The sequence below is a fragment of the Centrocercus urophasianus genome, unplaced genomic scaffold (genome assembly GCF_019232065.1).
Source record: "Centrocercus urophasianus isolate 14NV4802_14NV808 unplaced genomic scaffold, USGS_Curo_1.0 seq_28, whole genome shotgun sequence".
NCBI classification, from domain to species: domain Eukaryota; kingdom Metazoa; phylum Chordata; class Aves; order Galliformes; family Phasianidae; genus Centrocercus; species Centrocercus urophasianus.
Window position 1 is genome coordinate 8,156,614 of NW_024884844.1, and position 19,242 is coordinate 8,175,855.

General features: G+C 39.5%; 1 protein-coding gene across 4 annotated transcripts in view; it reads left to right on the top strand.

Annotated features, from left to right (window-relative positions):
- MGAT5 (alpha-1,6-mannosylglycoprotein 6-beta-N-acetylglucosaminyltransferase) overlaps nucleotides 1-19,242 on the top strand; it is a 115,370-nt gene that overhangs the window by 87,979 nt on the left and 8,149 nt on the right. For all 4 annotated transcript variants that reach the window (XM_042827096.1, XM_042827097.1, XM_042827098.1 and 1 more), the window contains 5 exons: nucleotides 2,550-2,699; nucleotides 10,228-10,374; nucleotides 13,426-13,542; nucleotides 14,325-14,399; nucleotides 18,804-18,961. In XM_042827096.1, the coding sequence (XP_042683030.1) occupies nucleotides 2,550-2,699; nucleotides 10,228-10,374; nucleotides 13,426-13,542; nucleotides 14,325-14,399; nucleotides 18,804-18,961 (647 nt within the window). The remainder of the gene's footprint in view (nucleotides 1-2,549; nucleotides 2,700-10,227; nucleotides 10,375-13,425; nucleotides 13,543-14,324; nucleotides 14,400-18,803; nucleotides 18,962-19,242) is intronic.

Here is a 19,242-nt window from a genome sequence, read left to right on the forward strand (position 1 = left end):
AAAAATCAGGAGTTTACTTCTATTTTTTTTAAGATTAAGGAAAATTTAAATCCATACTCAAGCAAACAAACTCAGGAAATGGTTTAACAATGAAAGGAATGCTCTTATTTTGTTTGCACATCACATTTCTTTATTTACTTGCAGTCCTTGTATTTCTGAAGGCTATACCTATGCTTTCTTATTTTCTAATTCATTGTTCTAAGTGTTTAGAATATTTTTGTCATTTAAGACCTTCCCTACTCCCCAAAAAGCGCAACTGTAAATACAGCAGGGAAGCCCACTCTTTTCATCCTATGTATCCTCCTTTAACCCTGCATTCCTCGTTTTGTAGCAAGCAGTTGCTGGAATTTGGATAGAAGGTGGCACATAAACACAGTAGGAATATTTACTTTGTTATTAACATGTGATTTGGGAAATATTTTTAGGATGAATTCAATGTCCATTACATGCATCAAAGAGTGTTTCCAGCAAAATCTGTGATGGACATCATGGGTGTTTCTCAGAAACCCTCTAGATTTTTATTGTCATTATATAGAAGCAGGAGGTGAAAACAGGACAATTGTATCGGTCCATTTTATGTTAGTCTTTGAAAATGAGATAATGGGTAAGAAGAAGGTGGCAGCAGAACTAGTTCAGATCGAAGATTTATCTTCTCTGACTCCAAAAATAGCCAAGACTTGAGGTGCAAGAAAAAATGCAAACTTTTGGAATTGATTTTCTTTTAACAAAATGTGAACAAAATGTGCTTCTCTAAGTTTCAAATGATGTTACTTTATTTTACTAATAATGGGAGGAACATCTTTTCAGATTTGAAATAGAAGCAAAAAGCTAGTTTTTTAAAAAATGCTTTGTATTAATTAACAAATAATAGCAACCCTTTGTCTCCATTTGTTGCCTATTTTGCCTATAACTTCCTGAAGGGAGGTTGTAGTGAGCTGGGGGTCGGCCTCTTCTCTCGTGTCATTAGTGATAGGACCAGGGGGAATGGTTTCAAGCTACAGCAGGGGAGATTCAGGCTGGACATGAGGAAGTATTACTTTTCAGAAAGGGTGGTCAGGCACTGGAATGGACTGCCCAGGGAGGTGGTGGAGTCACCGAGCCTGGGGGTGTTCAAGGAAAGGCTGGATGTTGTGTTGAGGGACATGGTTTAGTGGGAGCTATTGGGAATAGGTGAATGGTTGGACTGGATGATCTCTTAGGTCTTTTCCAACCTTGGTGATTCTATGATTCTATGATTCTATTTAACATAATGCGTAACACAGGACATTGAATGGTGCAGTCTTGGCCGACCTACCAGTACAGAGTGATTCAGTAATGACACGGGCAGTTCACTTCATCAAATACAGTCCTAGCAGCAGAGGTAGCAAAAGCAAGAAGCTGGTCATTACGTGACATTAAATAACCTGTGCATTTGAATGTATATCAGCAGTTCATTTAGGAAGGATGTTCTAGGAAGTATTGATGATCATTCATCCAGGCCTGATGCCTTATTGCTTCTCCAAGAATTGAAAAGACAGGTTTTTCCCAGTTAACTTGCCCTTTGAATGAACTTTGGTAAAATTGTTGCCAGCTATCACATAGGGCTGTAAAGAAGGGAGCACAGAATTTACAAGACAAAAGTAGTGATTTGAGAAGTAGACTTCTTAAACACTGTCTTGCTGCCAAGAAGTTAAGAAACTTGTTGCATAATTTTAGAGTTATTACTAAGACTATGTGCAAATATTGAGGGGAATTCTCTGATCTCTGCTGCATACTGGCTGTAAATACAGTCTTTAGCTAATTGCTTTTGGAATACTAGCAGTCTTTAAAACTCAAAAAAACATATGGTACTGAAAATTAAAAGTAATTCTTGTTTGCAAATGAGGATGGTATACTGTTTTCTTGTGGGCTTTTTATTTTGTTTAATGCAACAGTATGAATCCATTTATTCTGGGTGTTTTCCAAAGTGCTTCTTAAACTTCAGGTAATTGGAGTATTTACAGGTATGTCATGAGACTCAGATTTTACACATTTAGGTAAGAGTATGTATCATTTGGCAGGAGCATGGCTTATAAGGTGAGATTTGAGCTTTTCTTCACAAAGAATGTGAACAATTATTTTGTTACATCTCCAAGAAAATCAGAGTGACAATTTGATATTTCACTATGAGTCATTAGTAGTTTTTTCTTGTTTTGGGATTTTTACTGTTTTTTGTTTTCATGATTTGAAGACAGGTACTGTTTAGGCAGTACTGAGTGTACAACTACCTGGTGACCTATGTTTTATCCAGTTAGAAATTAATAGAACCTTGGTATTTATTTATTACATATATTACAAATATTAAAGCTGCATTTTTTTTTTGAAACTAATAAAAAAGAAAACTAAAAGTTTAATGAAAGGTTGGATATTATATGAGTCGCGTAGAGAAAATGTAAGAGTGATCGTATGAGGAATCATGCAAGAAAATGTAAGAATGAGAAACTTCTTCCCTTTCTGTCATTTTGGTATCTGATCTTGATCTCTGTTTGAAATGTGTAAAGCCTCAAAATATTTTATTGTTGCTATTACAGGACAAGAAGGCTTATCTGGATGTTATTCACACCTATATGGAAGTCCATGGAACTGTTCATGGGACAAGCACGATTTATATTCCTGGCTATGTAAAAAACCATGGTATACTCAGTGGGCGGGATCTGCAGTTTCTACTGAGAGAAACCAAGGTAAGTTTGTCAAGGAGAAATAGCAAAAATAGGTAAAGAGAGACAGTATCTCTGCATCACGTACATGAAGTACAGTGCACTTCACCTCCTACAACTGTGCTCCTAATTTTAAAGTACTGGAAGTATAAATGATCCAATAAAAAAGAGATTTAATTTTCTTCCATATGCTAATAACACATTTGTGATTGTGCCCGTGTTTTTTGGATTGACAGCTATTACTAGAAAATTGGGACAATCTAGGGGATACATTTAACGAGGAGCTTGAAAAACGTGGCTAAATTCATGTTTCATTTTCCCAAATGTTGTATTCAGCTCAAAGAGATTATCAGCTGAGAAAATACTTTGTTTTAGATCCATAATGTGAAAGTTAAGCGTTATATGAAAGCTGTACAACGGGAATGCTTGCTCTGCCCTACCAATGACTTTAACATGAAGTTGACCCCATTCTGTAGGGAGGAAAAGAATAAAGGCAAGTCCCTCATTCTACATTCATTTCCTTCTCTCTGCTCCAGTTGTGCGGAGACAAGAGAGAGCAGAAGAGTGTGCTTTTTGTGGTATGCCTTGCCTGTGGCTTCATTGTCGGGGGAGGTCAAGATAAAGGACGATGTATACACTTAAATAAATAAGCTTTTGTCCCTGCAATTGGAATGCTATTGGATTTTCATTGCCATTCCCATAATCCTTGTGGAACGTTTTACATCACTGAGATGCTTAGTATATTACATTTAAATAGAATGTTTAGCTTTTGGTTGGTGAAATAAATGGGGTTGTGTGTTTAAAGTTAGCAAAATATATAGAACTTAATCTCCACTGTTGATGGTTTCTTGCTGTGCACTTCCACAGAAGAATCTATTAAAAAAGAAAAGCAAAAGCATTTTCCAGTCTTCCCACATAACAGTAGAGAACTCTTTTTGAATGCTGGGGGAAATGATGGTAATTTGACATCTCTGCGTGACAACTGTTGGCAAATTATGACATTTTAAAGGCAACCACTGGGTGTATGTACTTCATACATACAGATACACATAATGTTGCAGATTAAAAAGTCAACATTTACATTCATGACAGATAATATTGAGATTACACAACTTTCACCCTCGTGGAGTATGAAATCACTGTATTAACCACAATTACTAATGTGGGTGGAATTTTGACATTGTAATAACCCCAAGCACAAACAATGACTTCTTGTGGAAAAACAAATACTTTCTATTGAGTGGAATAGTAAACTAAATTAACGAGTTTCCTGCAGAATTACTGGTGTCCTTGTAATTAAAAAAAAAAAAAAAAAACCAGTTCATAATACAAGTTATGTTTGAGTAAATCTTCATCTCTAATTCATTGTCAGCTGACTTAAATGTATTATACTAAAAAATGTTATTTTTGTTATTAACTGGGATAACTCCTCCAGTTAGTGGTTATATTTGTTATGTGCTAAGATGCAACATAAAGATATAATTTAGGACAAATTCAAAATAATGTGTGTTTTACAGTTAAGCACAGGCTTTTATGATTGGAAGTAGCAAGTCTAGTTTTACTCCATACTTTGACTAGTGAGATCCAATGGAGGATACTAGCTTATGGAGGCAAGGTACTCCTGTGATCAGCAAGTTGTTTATTTCTCACAAACTGAATTTCTGTGAGAAGTGTGGATTCAATCTCTACTCTTTTCAGAGTCCTACAGGCACTTGATTTTTCTATGCTGTTGTGCATTGTCGGTTTGCTTTTCTCCTAACACTGAGGAATATCCTTTCAAAATGTTCTGCATTCTTTTTGTCAGATGGCGAAGATGCACACTGATGTGGTTCAGAAAAATTAAAAGATGTAAGCAGGCCAACAAACCTCTGGCCTGATAATACACAGTTAGGAGTCTATCCAATTCTCCTAATACTTAGTTTGTTTTATTGTCAGACAAATCAGAGTGCAGTGTAGTTCTGATAATGAAAAGAAATACGTCTTACTGCACCATTAATTTTGGTTATTACCCCTGTATAATTCTTGATCCAATATATCTAGCTCAAGATAAAAACAGCGGCATCTGATACTGAAAGTGGAAGCTGAGAATTATCATCTAATCGAATTGCACTTTTTCAGTCAGACCTGTTTGATTTTGTATTTGGGGTTTTATTTTAGTTTTTGCTAACTGATGTTTAGCATCTCATCGGTTCCATGGCTTTTCTGCTTTAGCATATGGTTGATTCTTAGTGTTAATCTACACGCTTGATCTAAGTCGTCTTGTTGCCTGTACATTCACAGTTTCTGATTCTGATCTCCTTTGAGACAACATTTTAACATAGCCTAGTATAAAGCACCATTCACCTGTCTCCATTGGCCATCTGCTACATCTGTGAATTCATCATGTTGATATCAATAGTTCCTGGCATTGAATTGCTAGCGTCAGTGCGGGGTTTTCAGAGAAATCAAGCTGACTTGAAAGGGAGCATTGTGCCCTAAGAAGCTTCCTGTGAGTGTGCACACGCATCCAGCGATGTCCAAGGACACTTTTTAATCATAATCACTTTAATTGCCAGGCAACGTGACCAGGCCCCATAATGAATTTAGTTAAGGTTTTTGTCACTGAACAATCAGTGTGCTAAAAATCCATGAACAACAGGAGCTGTACCTCACTGGTGGCAACATGTGTACGTGCAGAACTCACTTGAGCCATCTAGCCTGCTGTTCACTGTCTCTAAGCAACAAACTTTCCTTTTAAGCTTCCAAAAACTGTTTGATTTCTCTTTCTAAACATACACTTCAAGATCCAAAGGCAAAGATTCTTTCATCGTATATGATTTCAACATTGTGGTAGCACATTTTTGTCGGGTCAGTTTGCAAATGATCTAGTTTTAGAAAGTCAGAGCTAAATAATACTTCAACAAGTCACCCAACTGCAGTGACCCACACCTGTCAGCTTACTTTTCAGCACTTTATTTTGCCCTTAAACAGAAAATTCCAACAGTAACAGCACAGACAAGGCTTTTGTTCATATTTGGTACTTGGTATAGGACACAGTTTTTCTCAAAAGCATGCAGCTACCATTTTCTCCTAGAGCACATCACAAAGCCATACATTTCAGCATAAGTGTGCTTCACAAGCAGGGGGTGCTACTCAACGTCCATCTTGACTAGTTCAGCTGTGTGGTGTATGACAAGCTGCAGAGATGCAGCAATTCCTGAGAAGATATGGAGCCATGCAGCACCTCTGATCAACAGAAGGAGGCAAGATGCAGCCTCCATGCCAACTCTTCTGCTCACAGCTGGGCTGGCACCAGGCTGTCCTGAGAGAACCAGCACTGAGATTTTGAGAAACACTCCTCCTTTTGAGAAAGTTTCAGATGCAGCTTTGTGCTCCCTGTTCTTGCAAATTTTTGAGGGAACTCAAATTCTTCTACTAAACGGTCATTTATGCGCTTTCAGAATGGCGATTAATGAAAGTAGTGCACCTCCCCTACAAAGACAGGCTGAGGGAGCTGGTCTTGTTCAGCCTGGAGAAAAGAAGGCTGCGGGGTGACCTCATTGCAGCCTTTCGATACCTAAAGGGAGCCAACAAACAGGAGGGGAATCAACTCTTTGAAGGGGTAGATAACTGCAGGATAAGGAGAAATGGCTTTAAGTTGAGGGAGGGGAGATTTAGGTTGGATGTCAGGGGACTTTACAGAGAGGGTGGTGAGGTGCTGGAACAGCTGCCCAGAGAGGCTGTGGATGCCCCATCCCTGGAGGTGTTCAAGGCCAGATTGGATGGGGCCCTGGGCAGCCTGGTCTGGTATTAAATGGGGAGGTTGGTGGCCCTGCATATGGCAGGGGGTTGGAGATTCATGATCCTTGAGGTCCCTTCCAACCCTGGCCATTCTGTGATTCTGTGATAAGCATAAATAGGAAAATGAACTTCAACCTTTTTTGATATTGCCTTTTATGAAGTAATATACTTTTCACTTCCAGATTCATCAAAATACAGCTGAATAGCCATTTAAAAAGAGAATATGTTGTGAAGATATTTCAATCACAGAATTTTCAGAAGGCATTTTATGTTAATGAGGAAAATGTATTGAGATAGTAAACTACGGATTTTGCTGTACTTCTCTTTCCATAGTTTAGAAGAGAATATACAAAATAGTCCAGTAAATAGGCACACAAAAGCAACAATAAACTACCAGCCCAACAGACTCAATGAGATGAAGTGCACCGATGCTAGGAGGGGAAGAAGAAAAGAGAAACACGAAACACTCCTGTTCATGGAACTGCAGCACTTAGTCTCTGAAATATGAAATATTTCTCGTTCAGGATTATACGGTTAAAATATTCAGCTCTAGTTTTATACTTAGGGCTATAATTTAGATTATTTATTCAAGTACTCATTTTAATAATGGCCCAATATGTTGGTGTAAATTCCATGGGTAAATTGCTTAGTGTTAACTGAAAGTCACTGATTTCAAACAATGCATAATTTAAATTTGCTTGTTATGGCAGTGGTTGCAAAGTACTTGTCATGTCAGATATCATGCCAGAGAAGTCTCCATTTAGCTACTGCACCATGACAGAAATGCTGACATTATGATCAGAAAAGCGGTGTTTTGGGTGCTGTGATGCTCACTGGCCAGCTCAAGAGCCTGAAATTCTGTAGCAGGAGTTCATTTCACTGCAAAGGCAGAAAAGGTTTCTGAAGAGCCTACCTTATGATAAACCAAAGTATTCCTATAAAGGTTTCAACACCTGTGTGTTTAAGTTGTGCAAGTGAGATTGCAGATCTGAATCCCCGTCTTTGATTGTGCAGACCTGCAGGTGCACATGGGTACCAGACCTTGCAAACAAGGAAGTGGTTTAAAAAAAGGAAACGAAAAAAAAAATGATGCTAATAATCATTTTACATCTGTGTTTATCTTGCTGTTATCTCCTGTAGATATACTTTTATACTGTAAACTCCTCCTGGCAGTCTTCTCGTTACACATGGTATAAGCATACACCGCCTACTGTGGCACGTGCCCACTTAAAGAAATGCGTGAATAATGACGGTGTGGCTTTCAAAAACATTTTGAAGTTGAGAAAAATGCTCACATACAGAATGAAATGCTTTCAAGCACTAACTTACCAGTGATGGATAAGGAAATTCTACTTTGCATAGCAGTTTTGCTCCAGCTAGCGAGTCAAGATCAAGGCCGGCCTTCCAGGGTGTGTGCCCACAGTCACGCTGCCTATACACTCAAATGTGAAGCCTTCCATTATGGAGCTGCAGCCACAGGGTGAAGCAGTCGGGTCTGCGCAGGCCCTGCGTGTGGGAAGAGAGCCGTAGTCAGGAGCCCTATGTGGAGGCAGCAGTGTTGTCTTATGTCACAAACGTGTAGAAATATAGTCTGTCCTAAATCTCTGTTGTTTTGTGGGTGAAAGCCTTCTCTTCCATACAGTCTTTATCTCACACTAAGCAAGGAGCATCAGTAAGGCCAGTTTCCAGCAGCAGGGTGTAGATTCACTTTGGGGATCTGAGCTGAGCTAACGAAGATGATGTGAGGGAGAGTGCTGAAAGAGCTAGGGGGGCTGAAAGGAGGAGCTGGGGGCTGCAGGCAAGAATGAGCCGGGCTGCAGTGTGAGGCCCTGAGCCAGCAGGCAACGCACACCAGGCCACCATTCTGGCCTTATGGGAGCTAGAGGAACATCTTCCTTTATTTTTTCAAAGGTATGGTGCTGCTTAGAAGTAAGGCTTGAAAATTGATATGAAGCAGGTGGTAGGCTATTTATTATAGATTAAGTGTTGACTGTGTGCTCTGTGCTGTCAAAACATAAAAACATGTTTCTTTCCCCATGGAGCTTCCTCCTAAGTAAACGGACCAGTCAGACACAAAACTGTTCAACAGTGCACAGCAGCAGCTTATTAAAAAAGTGAAAAATGAAACAAACCTGCATTCTCTACATAACAGGCAAACACAGGATCGTAGGAGAATTGATGCTTCAGATGGTTCTAATTGCTGGTTCTCAGCTGGTTTTTTGCCTAAGCTAAGGAGTAGTTTTACAAAAAGCCAAACATCCTGCGTGCAGATTGTATGAAATAGTTTCACATCTAATTTAGTATTTTCAAAAGATTTCCTTCCTTTAAATTAAACCTCTTTTGATGTGAAATTTAGTATTTTTTTTTCCTTTTTTTTTTAACTGTAAGATAATATATCTTATACCGCATATAAAGCCCAAATTTATACAATCCAGCTTTGGTGGAAATAGTTGTTCAGATCTTTTTTTATCAGCTACTGGAGCATTTCCTGTAAGATTTCTTAGCAAGATGGCTGAGAAGCGTTGTGCAAGTGGATGACTTTTTTTAACCTGAAAATTGAAAACGGAAGAACCAACATTCAGCTCCATGCTGTGAAAATTGTACATTCTCAAACAAGGTGAGGTTAACCTTTTTGGATGGCCAACCTAGAAAAATACTGTTGTCATGGGTCAGAGAGGGCCAATGCTGCAATGCCTGCGCACAGCACTACTGACTGCAGGTCTGTGTATCGAGGTAAGGTTAGCTCCTAGAATGTGAGTCTGCCGTTCATTTCCATGCTGCAGAAAACAAAGTAGAAAAGTATCATTGGAATTCCTTGAATGCATGGTTCTGATCACAATTCTAATACATGAATTCCAGTATTCTAACAGTTACAAAGATTCCCTTTCATTCTGAAAAAATGAGTAGCTATATAAACACATATGTATGTACATAAGGTTGCCAAGTATTGCTGAGACGTTGCTGTTATCATCAGAGCTTTTCATTCTCCCATTATACTTTCAAATAAAATCATTTAATTCAGGAATTATGCTAGGCCAAGAAAGGGATCAAGATACAAGTAAATGCTTGCAACTCTGACAAAATACTACATTTCTTCACATTGAGGAAAAACGCTGCTTTTTCTAGAGCACCTGTCATCTCAGCTGACAATAAGAATAGCTTTGTGGTGAAGCTGACTATAGGAATAGCTTTGCGATGCAGTTTACCTCCTGCAGTGTACCTTGGGGCGTTGAATCCATTAAATCCTTTGCAAACCTCTGCTGACTAGTGTCTTCAGTTGATGTTTGCTGCCACCTACCGTTTTAATTAGACTCAACCGGCTTGCCAGGATAGTGTTCATGTTCAGCAAGGTAGCTGGTGTGTGAGAGAGAGAAAACAGTACTGTGGCTGTTCAGTGCGGTTGCTATATTAAAACTTGTACGTGCTAGGCAGCTCAGGAGTTTCATTTGAATTTCGATCAAATCACCAAATGATTTTGCCCCCCCCCCCAAGAGAAAAGAAAAGAGAAAAAAATTGAAAGGGTCTGTTGTTCCCTCAGCTACATGAAAAGCCATCTTAGTTCATTACAGAAGATTATTGTCAAATGTGTTTGACAGGACATTCCATTACTGCTTCAGTATGAGGGAGTGAGCTGCTGAATCACATTTTCTTCTTAGTGTTTTTTGCAGGCTTGTATGTTTTGAGTGTGTGATTGTTTATTTTGTGTTAGGCCTTAGTTTTCAATTTCTGTAAAGAACAAACATTAAGACAGACCTTCTTTTCTGCTTTTCAGTTGTTTGTTGGTCTTGGATTTCCCTATGAAGGGCCTGCTCCTTTAGAGGCTATTGCTAATGGATGTGCTTTTCTGAACTTAAGATTTAATCCACCTAAAAGTAGCAAAAACACAGAATTTTTCAAAGGCAAGCCAACACTCCGAGAGGTAAGCTTTGTTAATGTTGATTGGTTCTTTATTGAAAATGAGTGTGGATTTCTTTTTAGTAACACAATATAGGAGAAGTTGCATAAATGCTCACAGTTTACTGCAAGATGTGTACAACTGTCATTTTCGTTAGCCATCAGTGGGATTAGCAATCCTTATTCACATACTGTTAAGCTTTACCTCTGTGTCTGTGTGTATGTTCTGCTAATTCTTATTCACAGACCATAAACTAAACTGTATTTGTACAGCTGATCTTCTGACCTGGAACAGGTCGTATACGATGTGTTGCTGGAAAGCATTTTTATTTTGTGGAAGAAACATATTATTGTGTTCTTCACAGGAACTAAATAAATGTCTTAATGCTTAGAACAGCTTTTGTGGGATTGTTGTATATGTTTTTGTATTTATTTTTTTTCTCAGGAAAAAAATCTATTCAAGCACTGTTGAGCACTGCTATTAATGGTAACAACACACTCTATTTGTAGTTGAACACAGAATGAATTTGGAGAACTGACTATTTGAGATAAAAGGAAAGCCAAACCTCAAGCTTACAAAACAGCCAGGGTGTCTAGCCTCTGTTAAGAGAAGAACAAGGCTAAGCAAGCCAGCCAGCTATGGCACGAGCCTGCAACACCTGCAAGCATTTAGTAGTCAGGTAGCCTTTTCTGATATCAAGTCTTTTGCTTGTGACCGTAACTTCGTCGTAGATGTGTATAGGTATTTCCTTTACATATTATCTGAAGGAATGCTTAGGTGATGAGAAGCTTGCACAGCAGTATCTCCTAACTGACGCTCTGTTTTGGCTTTATAAACTGTGTACTGAGCAGTGCCAGCAAGCTGAGGGGCAAAAGACAGTTTCCTATTTACAGCCATGAACAGAAGTTGATTATAAGTTTGCGTGCCAGGGCTGTAGGTACCTTTCAGCTCTTCATACCTCAGCCCTTCCCACAGTTTGCATTGCTATCACCAAAGGAGATAGCAGTAATGAAAAGAAGGCTATTTGAACCTTCTCCTTGGACTTGGCACCTCTCAGAGCTTTCCTTCTGAGTTCCTCACCTGTCTCTCTAAAAGTTGTTCTGTGCCCAAACACTAAAACTAATCAGGCTGCTTGTGACCCACCTAACTCTAGTAGGAGTTTTAGTGCATGGAATGCTCTGCTAAATCCTGCTGACATCTGTCAGCTGTAACAGGAATACTGTGCACTTGACCTGCACAGAAGAATAATCCCTACTGACAGCTTCAGTACAAAACAATACTGTGAGCGTTCTTCACCAGTGTTACTCCATTCGTGTGCTCAGTTGATCTATCATAAAAGCAACCTTTGTTGTAACTAATTTCCACAACTGCATTTAGATCCACTTATCTTGGTGCTGATTTCTTGAGTTTAAAAAAGTTCTGCCATCCGTCTACCAGTTTTTTCAAGTATTAACAACAAACATTTGTGTCATTCTGAAAATTAATTGATTATCCACTGACCAATTTGAAAATTAACTCTATATTTTCTACAGTAAAGTAACCATTGCAAATTGCTATTTCTTATGTTCTAAGTTCATGTTTGTTTGCAGCGGATCTGGGGTGGGCAGTTACCTGCTTCCACTCTACCAGGTAAGAGAAACAGGAAGGAAAAAAAAACAACAGAGAAATTCACCTTCCAACAGCTTCATTGGTACCAGTATTTGTACTGGCAGCTCCTCTCCATTTCTCTTCCTTGCAAAAAAAAGAAAAAGAGAGCACTGTATGCTAAGTAAGTCTAGTTGAAATGTGTTTGATGGGTGTGGTTTCTTTCCCCACAGAAATAATCTTCTGCTTTTAGGGAGCAAAAGGACTTCAAATTAGAAATTAATTTTGAATCTACTTAGAAGTATTCTAATAAGTCGTAATTATAGCCAGATGAATATCTAAAGTATCAAGCCTCAGCTAATTAAAGCATTTCAGTATTAGAAATAGATCTAATTTTTTGTGAGTACAGGTGCAGAATGCCTGCTGCAATAGGAACACATTGTTGGTTATTCTCAATGCTCAAACAGTTACTAGCCTAGGAAGTACAGTTGTTCATCTTCCAAATCTGGCCTGGCTGTAACATTGTTCTCTGCCTACTGAGATGATAGAAGAAGAGTGGTCTAGTGCCTGACTCCTAAGGCTTTGTGGAATTTGAAGGACTGCCTATGCTCGTATTTTTAAAGGCACAGTGGAAAATTTTTTTGTTGGAACTAAAAGTAATAGAAATGCAGCTTCTGCAGTGTAAAGTTCAAACAGAAGTGTCCTAGGAACTCAGGCAGTTGAGTAGCTCCTTGTGTTTCGGTGCGAAAGAGAGCAAGGACTGTGAAAGCTGTCACAAAATTCACTTGCAGTGCCATCCTGCTAGCTGAGGAATCTAACAAGCCATCTCTGGGATCACTTTTCTTGGATTTCTACTGGAATATATATTGAAATTGCTTTCTGACCAAGGGTTGAGCAAAATAGCAGTTAACACTCTCGAGGTCAAATGATGCTTGTAGTAAAAGTAGCAACAGAAATAGCAGTCAGAATTCATCCTGAGTTATAGAAATGATCTTTTATACACTTCTGCTCATAGAAGCTTGGAACTGTTTGAAATTTGGAGAGACAGGGCAAGGGTGCCAGCTCTGGCAGCCAGTCACACGGGTCCAACCTGGGCTGGCAGCAGTGGCAAGCTGTGACAGCTGGCACTGCTCTGTGAAGGAGCTGTGCCCAGCACAGAGGGCAGACTGGGTCGCACAAACAGGAATTAATGTAAGCAGCAATTATTCTGCAATGTTAGATGTTGTGAGAAGCAAAGCCACAAGGGGAAGTGTACAAATGTTGCTTATGAGCTGCATTGTTATTAGATCTTCACTTTTCCTACTCAATTCACTCTCTGAATTTAAACATGGAGAATCTGAAAGAGAGCTCAGAAGGAATGAAATTACTGTTCAGTTGTAGCTGAGTACTTGCATTCTACTAGTGTATTTTATTCACCAAACCTGGTGAAGAGAGTGAGGGGAAAGCAATCCTAACGCCGTCATTTTTAACAATGCCATTTCTTCCTTGCAGCTAACATCTCAGCATCCCTATGCTGAAGTTTACATTGGGAAGCCCCACGTTTGGACTGTAGACATCCATGATCTTTCTGAAGTGGAGAAGGCTGTGAAATCAATTTTGAATCAAAAGGTGAGAAACGTATTCTCAATTTTATATCAACACTTGAGAGTATATCATGGAATGTCAGTAGACTGCCTCATAATGTCAGTTTAATTACTTCATAGGTTATTGGGGGAAAATGCTGTCATTCTATCCCTGTTGTATCTGATAATCATGATTTAGGATGGGTAAGTCAGGATCTTACCTGAATGAAACAAATGTGAGATGAAACTCACATTTCTATACAAACTCATTGTAAATCATAAAGCAGTATATATGTTGTGTGTTCACTGAGGCTTCCTTGCTGTTCATAGAGCATTGCGGGCTGTCCAGTACCAGCTTAACTCTTTTGGCTGATGCAATAGTCTTAACATAACTAACCCTGAAATGCCTGGACACTTATGGAGTGGCATTCTAGGAGGGCACTTTATGAAGAAAATAAAGGGGAAAAAAACTGAAGATGTTTTTGAAAGTATCACATCCTTTTTTGTCTCAATGCTTTGTTTTTCACTTCAATTCCAGGACTGAAAGTAGCATCCAGCAGGGTCTCAGGCTAGTTTTGTATCTCTTACTTTGCAATAAGCCTTGAAATTTCAGTGTTTGGCATATCCTTAAAGATGATCATTGAGCAACTTTTATAGCCTTTGCAAAGGAGGAGAAATCAGCTTAAACTATTGATGACTTTGTCAAATTGTGATTTGTTAATATTTGCTTCTCTTATATGGTCTTTGGAATACAAACAGCTACCGCAGTGCACTGCAGTGCTCATTTGAACAAAAGCACATCTAACCCAATGCACTGTGTTTCAACAGATTGACCCTTATTTGCCCTATGAATTTACCTGCGAGGGAATGCTTCAGAGGATGAATGCATTTATTGAAAGACAGGTATGAGCTTTTATTGTGGGTGAATCTTTTGGTTTGCATTGGGAAGGGGGGACCCTCGCAATTCTACAGCCTCCTAATGTTGTTGCTGTGGAGGTGGAAACAGTGTGCAGCCCTTGGTAGACAATTGCTTGCTCAGATGAGGTTCCCATGGGGTTCACCTGGATGCAGACATGGATACCTGTGCATTGGCTTGAGAAGCTCCCATGTGATACTGTACCAGTGGGATTTTTGTGCATGCAGAGGCTGTCGAGCAGTGAAGGCAAAGTGCTGACTACCAGAATATTCACTCTGCTTTTCTGGTTCATCTGTGAATGCCTGATTTACCATATATCTTTGCAAAAGTGGATATACTTGTTTGTGTTTCATGAGCTAAAGGAGGGTTTTTTTTAACTATTATGTATACGTGTCTATAGACAGATATCTATGTGAAGAACCTTCTTCTGCTGACTTATTGAAGTAGAAAAGCAAAGTAATTTTTCAGCATCAATGTGACTTCTTTTACAGCTGGCATTCTCAGTGTGTACACATACAAAAAAAGCCTTTGAACCACAAAGAATAAATGCAGAGATGCTTTTGCAGTAGAACTACACTTAGGCTAAAACCTCTTGGAAGTTTTTTCAAATATTCAGTTGGTTTGGGAATCTGTAACTTAAAGGACTTTTGCATTACTGCACACTGAGATTAGCAAAAGGTATTGAGTTGGAATAATAAACTGGACAGAATTGCATTAGATCCTGATTTCTAGAAACTGAATGTGTGCTTGGACTTCTGCCCAATGCCAGATCTGCTGCAAAGGCCAACATCTTGCCTTTCGTTCTGTCTGCTGCAGAAGAGTGATAAGAGTAACGTATATCTCTGTTAAGCCAATTAACTTCTGGAATTTCTTTCAGAAACACTGGGTGGGCTCCTGTATCTGTATTTCTGAAATATGACAGTATTACAGGTAGTAATAAAGAAGAACGTGGCTTCAGATCAAAAGTTTAGTTAAAATAACACAGCTCTGTCCAACTTCCTGCCAACAAACACAATATGCTTTTTGTTGCTATATTATTTTATATTATTTTATATATATTTATTTTATATATATATATATGAATTTATATATATTTATTTTATATATATTTATATTATTATATTTTGTTGATATACTGACATCATAGCCTGGTAAAAGTCTCTCTGCTTCTTTTGATTCTTCTAAGTTAGCTGTAAATGAGATGTTTTGTCAATAAGGAAGGTATGGAGCTCAGGATGTGGAAGAAAGAGTCAATTTAGAGATTGCCCCAAAGATGCTAAGCTGTTTCTTTGCCCTCTACACCTCCAGGGTTAAGACCTTGCCTTTATCACACCTCCTCAGAACTAAATACAGCATTATTGTGTTGTTCGTTGCTTGACTAATTGTAAAAAGCTGTTATTGCTTCACAGCTGTCAGGATGCTCCGTACTGTTATTACCTGCATTTAGGTAGCACTATGCCTGACATGTCAGGTGAAGCAAAATTAGAGGTGAAGACCATGTTTTAAAGAGCTTGTGGTTGGACACAGGTAGAACAGAGAAAGCAGAAACTCTGAACAGGAATGGATATATCATAGAATAGGCACTAGATCTGGTTGCCTGGGGCGTCATTCAGCCTGGCCTTGAACGCAAGGAGCTGGTCTTTTTCACAGGTCGCAAGGTGTGTTAAGCAGAAGTGCGTGTGGTCTACGTGGTGATTTGTGAATGTGAAAAAGGCAGATATACAAACACATAGGTCACCCTATGGGACAGCGAAACTGTTGGATTTCAAAGAATTGTCTGTAATTCCTCACCTGGGTCAGGGTCAGGACAGTATTCTCACAGCAGGCATAATGGATTCCCTGCTTCTTCAGATCCAGCAGCTGAACTGAAGGTCTTTATGGTCTGGAGTGAGAGCTGCTGAGAGCTGTTGTTGTCACTTTGCAATGCTCCATTAGCCAGATTGATCCAGCTTTCACTCCAGGCTCTTCCTTCTTCCTGGCCCAACCAGCAGCTCAGCAGGTCCCTTGGTTCTATTGGCTCCAAGGCTCCACAGATGGTTGCGTCAGCTTTGCTAGGGCAGCAGAGGATGCAAACCCAAGGGTAGGACTGCTCAGATCAGCATTGCTGTCAGCATGGGAACTGCAGCAGCTCCCAAAGCAGCTGCAGGATTCCCTGCTGCAAACTTGGAGCAATTGGATGAGCCAAGCAGGGCTGACTGAGCAGGCACGCTGACCTGGAGAAGTGTGGTCCAGCTGAGGAGTACTTGGGAACCCAGCAGAAAATACTTGTGGTTGCTCTCTACTGAATGAGCAAACTGACCTGACCCAGCTGAGCACCAAAGCTGGCAAGAAGAACAGGATGAGGGCATTCATCTGGAGGGAAGAGCAGGGACAGCAGCAGCTTGTTATATGGGCTAAGTCCACCTCACATTGAAATGATGATTATAGGTAGAACGTGTATAACCACAGGCTGTGCTGAACTTTAACCTTTGGTTTTAAATAGCATCATTTATTTATTTTAATGTTATGTGTGGGATTGTGTGACAAGATCGACTGGGCCAAAGTTACTAAACTTAGGTTGCCCAGTTGATAGGTAAACCAGCCACTGACAGCACAGCTCTGTGCTGGTATCTGTGAGGGCAGCAGCGCTGAGAAAGCCTTCCCACCAGGCTGTGGAGCAGAAATGGAGGCTGGTGTTGGCCTAGATTTAGAGAAATATTTCCACTAAGACATATTACAAGCTGAAGTTTCCAGCAAATGGCGAAGGCTCACAGGACATTTCCTTGTCTTTGAATAACTTTGCCTTCTGCCCTCACGAACTATGAATCCAATATTTACAATAGATAAATTCCCTCCTGCATCAAGTGTTTACTTAGAAAAGTTCAGAATAAGCAGAGCACCCAAGTCCAAATAACAAAGCAACCTTTATGAAAACAGTCTCATTAAAAAATAACTTAAACCATCTATTGTTAACCTGCTTTATGTAAAATTACTCTGCCAAAAATACCCATTAAAATTAATTTTTTTAAAATATGAAAGTTTATTCTTTTTATGTTATAGAATGCATTAAACCAAAAAATTTAATGCAACCTATTAATGACAAATATGAGTAAAAAAAAAAAAATCCCAATGGGAGTTCATGAAAAATCACTTTTGCTCTCTGAATTTTTGTTTCTTCTCAATTTGTGCCTGAAGCACTTTTGTTTCTCTGGCACACTTAGATGACTTTCTGTACACGTGCCTCTTGCTACTTTGGTTCATCAAAATGATATCAAATAAAGCAGCTGTACAAACTGGCAGTTCGTTTACAGTGATTATATGAAATTGCTTATCAGAAGAAGTGTCATAAAACACAGATAAGGTCTAACTGTGATCTTCTGCTATGTGCTATCAGATGTTTGAGAAATTAGGTAGGATATTAAATTTATGGTTAAAGCTGCGGGTACAAAAGCTTCCTGCTTCAGCAGAGGAAATCTAAACAGAGGAGAAAAATAAAAAGAATTGGTTGTCATTTGGAGGTTTCATTTCATTAAATTTTGAAGTAGTTCTGTCTTTCTAAGCCCTAGGTCACAGTCTGGGACCTGTTAGTACAAATATTTGCTTTGTCGGGAGAAGGCAAACCATGATGGTGATGGAGTGGGCCCAAACTTTCTGATGCCCATCTGATGAGAGTTACCAAATACCGAAGTAATGGCCAACTATAATGGAATGTTATTTACTTTTTTCATTTATAATGCCAAGACTGTAAAAACTGTTACTTTCTTTTTTGCAAGCAGGTGTATTTGCATACCATTTCTACTTTCCCTCTCTTGCTGCACATGACGCTTGACTGCATGTATTAGGGCCAGTTTCTTTCATTGTTGCAGAGCACTTTGACTATCAGCTCAATCAAGGAGAACAAACAGACTCTCTGAACCCTGGTTGCCTTACAGAAATCATCAGTCTTTTGAGTTCACTTCCTCAGCGTTGCTGTGACTTCCCCTGATCCTGCCCAGATGGCTCACTACCTGCCACAGAGACACGTTTCATTCGCAGGGTAGCTGACCCTGGACCTTCCTCCTAGACTTTGTGCTGCTACCAAAATAGTTCTGCTAGCAGGAGCTGGTGGAACAGGAGTCACAGAGCCAATACGGGTTGGGTATGTGGAAGTAAAGAGAGATTCAGATACTTGTGATTAGTTACAGGTGGGAAAGAAACTGCTTTGGGAATAATGATACCACCCCATTTCAACTAGCAAAGGTGGCAATTCGCCCACTCAAAAAATTCTTTTTATCCTCTGTCATAGTGATTTTAGTGCAACCACACTGAGCTCTAAATGAGTGTTTGTAATAATAATCACTTACTTCATTAATGGAGAAAATTGCTAATGAGACACTGGATTCATCACAATGAAATGTTGTCTGTCACTGCAGGATTTCTGTCATGGGCAAGTGATGTGGCCCCCACTAAGTGCCCTTCAAGTGAAAATTGCTGAACCTGGAAAATCCTGTAAACAAGTTTGTCAGGAAAGCCAGCTCATTTGCGAGCCTTCCTTCTTCCAGCATCTTAACAAGGACAAAGCTCTGCTTAAGTAAGTACCCAAAAGCACAAACATATTATTTGTCTCTTTCTATAGCTCTGGTTTTTGCCACATAAGGTGCTTAGTGCACGGATTCTGTGAGCAGAGGAGGTGTCGAGAGGCACTGTGTGTTTTGGCAGCAGCAACCCATGAGGCCAGCAGTCCATCCTTCACAGCAGCGGATGGTTGGAGTTATTGCTGTGCCCACAGCACTGCTCCATGCAGCATGTGTTTTTGCAATGAGGAATACAGCACAGAGGCAATCACCAAGCCAAAAACTCACAGCTTTTCCT